Genomic DNA, 7,146 nt, shown 5'->3' with positions numbered 1-7,146 from the left:
AGCAAGGAAACCAAGAAACTAGTGTTCTAGTGTTTTCTTTCCAAAAACAAAGCTGTTAATGTTCTCTTCCCAAGCGCACTTTAAGGCATGTTAAAACAGCTGTTTATTGTACCTGTTGAATTGTGTTTAATAAATAAAAATACACATGAATGTGAAGAAGTGACTGTTATTTAGGGAGGGAGAAGGTGAGGGAGGGGTGGGATGGAGGTGGGGAGGAAGGTGGAGGGGGAGTAGGGATACGGCTCAACGTACCCCGCTCCCTGGCTCAACTTACCCCATACACGGGGTAAGTTGTGCCACGAGACCACTTTTTTTGGACATGCTATATTATGGAAACAGTTATGTTTACACTCATTCTGTTTGTTTGAAGAGATGCACAACATCCTGAAATATATGCAGATATGTTAGTTAGCGACAAAACTATGATTGCCTTGATGTAGTGATCCTAAATATGAAAAATGGCTCATCTTACCCCAGTCTCCCCTATACGGTGGGCCTTTAGCACCTGGAAACTGACTACAGCATAACCCCGCCTTGGTGAGGACAAAGACCAGAAGTGACAACAGAAAGGCAGCTGGTCTCGGCTAGCACTAGCATGCCTGTGTTTGGCGCGACAGTGGAACTGTGGCTATTGAGGCTTTCACATTTTTATGTGAGCTATGTATACTCTAACATGCTCACACATTTTAACAGGCACTGCACTGCTTTATTCAAATATTGACTTTGACACATGTAAATCTATTCAAATTCAGAACATCGGTGTGTGTGTGTGTGTGTGTGTGTGTGTGTGAGAGAGAGAGAGAGAGAGAGAGAGAGAGAGAGAGAATATAAGAAAAAGAGAGGAATACAATAAAATGAAAACAAAAATCAGCAGTTTCATCTTATTTGATCTTTTAACCTGCTCAGTATTAAGTGTGAAGATCTCTAACATATGATGATGCATAGGGCCCATTTAGTTTCTGTTTTTCTTATAATTTTGTTTTTTGGTCAAGGAGCCACAAGGCTTGATTTTGTGATGTTGGATCAGCCTCACACTGCAGACGCTGCCGCTTGGCGTGTATCAGGCCTGCAGCTGATCACCTCAGCAAATTCTACTTTGACATGGGATTTAGAAACAAGGAAATCCTGCTGATTTGAGCCCAGAATCACAAGATTGTTTTCTTCTAAATCGGCCCAAGTCACAGCAACATCTCTTCAAAGTCCAGATGCTGAGGAGAAGATTGGGATTCTGGGCTCAAATCACCAGGATTTCCTTCTTACTAAATCCCACAGTAGAAGAAAAACTATTTTTCCAAGTTTTTTCTCATAAATTTGTGACTTATAATTTCACAATTTTTGATCTTTTTCCTCACAAATTTGTGATTTTTTCCCCCCTCATATTTACAACTTTAATCTCAGAATTTCTGAGTTTTTGTAAATTCACCACTTTAATCCTTAATTGAATTCACTTTAATCTCCGAGATTATCCATGTTTTTCTTGTAAACGTACGGCTTTAATCTTGAAATTTTGTTAGTTTTCAGTATTTTTTTCTTGGTATATTACCCCCCAACACCACCACCACCATAACAAACACAACAAAAAAGATTTTCTGTAACTTTGTTTGGCTGCTGCTCCAGCTACACAAGTTCCCTCTGGTTGCAGTAAAGTGCTCACACATTATCATTCAGCCTCTCATGGGCTCACTACATCAAGTCAACTCCCTCCCCCTCTACAATCGGATTGGCTCCCTCCCATTCTTACCGCTGCCCACCTGCTGTTTGTGATTGGACGACGGCTGGGACGTCATCACTCTCAGCATTCACTGGAGTCAGATTTCGCCGCTCACATTAAAGCATTTGGTTCTGGTGCAATGTGGGTGGGAAGTGTGTGTGGTGGTAGGGCAAGCTTTCTTTTTCATGCAGGCCTCTTGTGAAGCTTAAACATCCCTCTAACAAGTACAACAAAATGATGTCAAATAGAATAAACTGACTACATGCATCTGTGCGTGCACAGTTGTATGTGAATGACCGGTCCCGTTATGTCCACCAGTAGGGAGCTGTCAAAGCAGGGTTAAAGCTGACTTTTGAATGAAATTGTTACTGCCTGTTGGATTAAAGCTGGCCGAATTTGCCATCGGGACCTTCCGGTTCAGAAAAGCCGTAAACCAGGCTGTGTGACTGGCCAGGTGTTGCTCTTCGGAAAAGCAAAACTTTTCTTCCACAATTCACAGCGGAGTTTGGCAGGACCTTACTGTGCCCAAAAGAAAACAAGAATATTCATCAGGGGAATATGTGTGAGAGGATGTGACACCTAGCACAAAGGAGTGAAGGAGTTTTCTTGTTCGTTTGTTTAAATCAGCCCGTTTATTGTCCTCCTCCACCAGTCTGAATCAGTTTCATACGGAGGGCTGAGGTGAAACAAGGAATATAGTTTGTTCGCTGGGCGCCGCTTCGATACGGAGTGATCCAGCAGCGGAAAGAGCATTTCATCTACTTTGACTGTCGTCGTGACGCGGAGCAGGTGTATCAGGTTATACAGCCTGTCCAAACTGCCGCCAGGAAGCGGAGCACCGGAAGCAACAACAACAACAACAAAAACCACTGAATGTCCGTCACTCTGGGAAGCTGCGTTTCGGGGTGTAACTTTGCCGTTAGCTACACCGGTAGTTGAACTGCACCCAGGACGTCGGGGTCTCTGTAATATTGTGGAAGTAGCCAGAATAAACAGCTCAACGTCCGCCGTGGACTGTCAGAATAAAAGCATTACTGAGGACTGCCTAAACAGCAGGAGATTCAGTGCGCCGTGTGTGTCATCATCGCTGCTTTTTGACATTTATTCTAAGTAACGTAGAGATTCCAAAGTAGGGTCCTTGAGGATCTTCCAGGGGCTCCTCAGTGAAATGCGATATAGTTTAATTTCACTGTTATTTAGGCACCTCCGTTAAGACGCATTTCACAACCATTTAAACACAAGAAATCTGACCCAGCATCACTGGGCTGACCTGTAAAAACATCATTGTAATGATACATGAATTCTTGTACTTGTTTTTTAAACCTTACATTACTTTTTTGGTAATGTTTTGATAAAGTTACAGTTTTTGATAATTTTGTACTTTCATTACAGATATTTTGATCTTTTTTTTTTTTTTTTTTTTTTTTTAATTTTTAATTAAGCCTAAACAAATGTTTTTGAAAGACATCAATCAATCAATCAGTGAATTTGCTCAGGGTTCAAAGGATTAATTCACACTACAACCAGACCGCCATGACACAAACATATGCACCAGTGATCATTTCAACACTGTTTTAATCTTACCCCTCTGAATTTATGTGACAAATGTGACACCTAGACGTTTCCATAATTTGCTATGTTCCCATTCCTTATCTGTTGTGTTCCAGTCTAGAGATTTCAATCTCAAGGGGTAAAATAAAGTTTAAATTTGATTAACAGGACTGCAACCCAGTACTTAACTAGTTCTTTATTTTGAACGGCGAGTGTTAAAGCTTGTATTTTGAAGGTGACACCGCTACACTTCCGGTTATGTTCCGGTTAGCTTGACGCAGCAAAGATGTCTCATGGCAGAGGATCAGTCAGCCCTGAGACAGTTCTAAAACTCCTCGGGGGGGTCTAGCGACGCAGGAGCCGGAATATTTGTTAGCGGAGTCGCTAAAGTCGGACTTTAGCCTGTTCACATGAAACACAGGAAGTTCATTTTAGCCGGAAGCTTCTCCTTGTGTTTGTCCGTTGCTACAACTTCGCTACAGTCAAGCCGTTCAGCCGCGACCACACCCTCCCCGCTTCCTCATACTGTAGCGGGAGCGCGCAGCACGACTTTCAACCTTTGGGAATAACGGCCACATCTTCAAGTTAACTCAGCGGCTTTGCGAGCATAAAAAGTGCCGGAGAGGGCGAGTTGTGAGTTCGGGACGTCCAGCTGGTATGGATATCACTCCCGAGAGCCCACAGAGAATATGCGGGGCTACACACACTCCGGTCCCGAGTTAAGCCGCGGAGGAGGAGGTGGAGGACGGACGGACTGACGATGCATATGGAGTCGAAGCGACCCGACCAACTACTAGCTTTTAACACGGGGCTGCGTTTGAAAAAGAAGAGGTTGAAAGTGGATGGAGGGTTAGTGTCGTTGGACGGTGGCCTTTTTGGTGGATTCTACTTGGGAGGACTTATGAAATGATGGTGCTGGCGAGAAACACAACTCCTCCAGTGGTCCAGAAGAGCTGCCCGGGTGGTGCCCCGTTTCCAACCAGCATGAGTCCGTCTCTCAGTGCAGTCAGGCCGGTCAAACTCAGTGGGAACAACTCGGACAAGTCCTCGGTGCTGTTACAGCCTACTTGCCCCCATGCAAGTAGACACAAAATCCTATCGTCTTGATTATAGTCTAAAGACCCTAAAAGGCATCTACTAAATGTTGAGTTGATATAGTCTCGAGTATATTAAAAAAAGACCCTTAAAGAAGGCATCTACTAAAATAATATCGAGGCAGTATAGCTATTGAAAGGCGATTCCAATTGGGGATGTGTTACTTCAAAAGATAAGGAGCTTTTGATATTGTTTCCTTTTGTGATTGTTTGTTTGTTTGAATTCTCAGTCTGCACTTTGCCTTCTAGAAGGCACCTTGGTGGCACTGCAGTTTGTGTGTGATTTTATGTGATCAATAATTCAACAACCTGTGAATTGTTCTGTTTCACAAACACCTTGGACTACAGTAGATAGAGTTTTGGTTTATGTTTTTCAGGGCATTTAAATTAATTTGTAAGCATAAAGCAAACAGCTTATTACACTGATTACTTAGAAATTGAAGGGATTTTAATTGATTGTGTTTTCATTGTGAAATGACAAGTAATTAAGGAGCAAGTAACTTTGGGAATATGCCAGATCATAGTGTAGGTCATTAATCATGTTGTTAAACATCTAAGTGTCAGAATTTAGCAACACATCTATTGAGGATATCAAAAATCAGTCATAATTAAATGCAGTAATTTGATTTTGCTCTTACTTGCTGTTTACATTGAAAATACATGTCCTGTGTTTAAACTTATAATGTACAGTGGATTACCTATACTCTGAAGGAAATCAAAGAAGACTGTTTGGCCAGTTGATATTTAAAAATTTTGTTTAAAAAAAGCAGAAAAAAACGAGAAACACAGTGTTGTATTTTCATACCTTGGAAATGTCTTAAACAGTACAATGCAGTGTGCAGCAGCAGAAAACTGTATATAACCGGACCCCTCCAGAAGAGCAGTTTGACCCTCCCCCCTTATTATGGCTAGTGGTGGCTCTGGCAAGTCAGCTAGTGAGGGATCAACCAGCATACCAAGTGGCAGCTTGCAGCAGAGGAAGAGGCTCTCCTCAATCTGTGACACATGTAAGAGCAAGATGCAGCTGGTGGCCGACCTCCTCCTGTTGTCCAGTGAGACCAGGCCAGTCATGACCTCTGAAGGGGTGGCGGTGGCCGACACTTTCGATCAGTGTCGGGACACGGTCATTGCCAGGACTAAAGAGCTCTCCATCCTCACCCACGACATCCAGAGCCAGCTCAACATGGGCCGCTTCACAGAGGCGGGCGACCGCCTGTTGGAGATGGGGGACCTGGTGGTGTCCTTGACTGAGTGTTCAGCGCACGCCGCCTACCTGGCGGCCATAGAGACTCCCAATGCTCAGCCCTGCCTCCCGGGGTTGGTGGACCGCTACAAGGTGACCCGCTGCCGGCATGAGGTGGAGCAGAGTTGCAGTATCCTCCGAGTCACGCCCCTGCCGGACCTCACCCCCCAGCTGCTCCTAGAGCTGTCCCAAAACATCTCCACCAACCTCAAGACTCTTACAGACGCCTCGTCGCTGGCCAGCGAGAGGTCCAGGGACCGCTTTGCGAAAGAACAGTTCAAACTGAGCGTCAAGAGCATTAGCACGAGTGGCACTGCGTTCCTGGCCTGTGTCAAAGAGGTGAAGACCCAGCCCAGCGAGCTGACCAGGAACCGCTGTGTCCTCTTCAGCGCCGCCCTGGTCCAGGCCGTCAACGCCCTGGTCGGGTTCGCCACGGAGCCTCAGTTCCTGGGAAGAGCTGCGAGTATCTCCGCTGAGGGGAAGGGGGTACAGACTGCAGTTTTAGGGGGGGCCATGAGCGTGGTTTCGGCTTGTGTGCTCCTCACTCAGGGCCTCAGGGACGTTGCCCAGCATCCTGAGAGCAGCTCCAAGATGGCGGAGTACCGGGAGCGTCTACGTAACTCGGCTTGTGCTGTATCGGACGGCTGCACTTTGCTCACTCAGGCGCTCAGAGAACGGTCCTCCCCAAGGACTCTGCCGCCAGTCAACTCCCATTCTGTGAATTAGTTTAGGAAGAGGTAACACCAGCCTGTCTGACGTGAATGATCATCAGTCCCCTCTCTCCTTACTTTGGCATACCAAAGAGACTCACTTGGGTTAGCCCTGCTCGTCAGGTTTTGAGAAAAGAGTAACATCAAAAAGAAGGCTGTCTGTAGGCCTGTTCATATGGATGAAGTGTCTTGAAGCTACAGGGTTTTGTGTCGCGCTGGATGTGACCAAAACCTTCCTAGAAACTGACCGCCTGTTGACAGCCCTATCCTTGCCAATAGACAGCAGCCTTCCAACCTGAAAAGTTTACCTCAGTTTTCAGCTACGGTGAAAACAACAGCCTCGATGATGGATGTAGCCTCGCTGTGTGAACCTATGGCCGGGTGATCTGTTGAAGTACATGTGCTTTGTGAGATTGGAAAGAGTGTTGTCGCAATGCTTGTTTTTCAACATGTGTGAATTCTTAAAATGGGTAAAAGCTGCTGTGAGTGTGTGCCATAGGTTTTACACTATTTACCAGACTCACCATAGTATTTTAATGTGTTTTGATCGTGCATGTAATGGAGTATTTATTTCAACTATTAAAAATGTTGTTTCTGATATGCTGCTGTGGGGCTCATGTCTTGTATTTCACAAAGCCAGATTGACTGACACATGACTGAGAGCTGTGTCTCATTCTGACAGGTACAGGCTGTGATGAATGAATGTGGGCACACCTAGAGAGAAACATGCTGAATTAGGGACTGCAACAGGCATATCACTTATTCTGTCATTTTGTTGAAGGACCATCCCAGTGATTTTGCATGTCATGTTTCTGCTAATCTTTTCCCTAAGATTAG

At 44.9% G+C, this 7,146-nt stretch overlaps 1 protein-coding gene across 1 annotated transcript; it reads left to right on the top strand.

Moving 5' to 3' along the window:
* Positions 1 to 3,513: 3,513 nt before the first annotated feature.
* tlnrd1 (talin rod domain containing 1) lies at positions 3,514 to 6,907 on the top strand. Its single transcript, XM_030048496.1, has one exon. It carries the CDS (start codon positions 5,261 to 5,263, stop codon positions 6,323 to 6,325), a length of 1,065 nt encoding a protein of 354 aa, XP_029904356.1. The 5' UTR covers positions 3,514 to 5,260; the 3' UTR covers positions 6,326 to 6,907.
* The last annotated feature ends 239 nt before the right edge of the window (positions 6,908 to 7,146 follow it).

The sequence above is a fragment of the Myripristis murdjan genome, chromosome 3 (assembly GCF_902150065.1).
Source record: "Myripristis murdjan chromosome 3, fMyrMur1.1, whole genome shotgun sequence".
In the NCBI taxonomy this organism is placed as follows: domain Eukaryota; kingdom Metazoa; phylum Chordata; class Actinopteri; order Holocentriformes; family Holocentridae; genus Myripristis; species Myripristis murdjan.
Note: the sequence above shows the minus strand (reverse complement) of the source record. Positions and strands in the feature narration are given on the sequence as shown.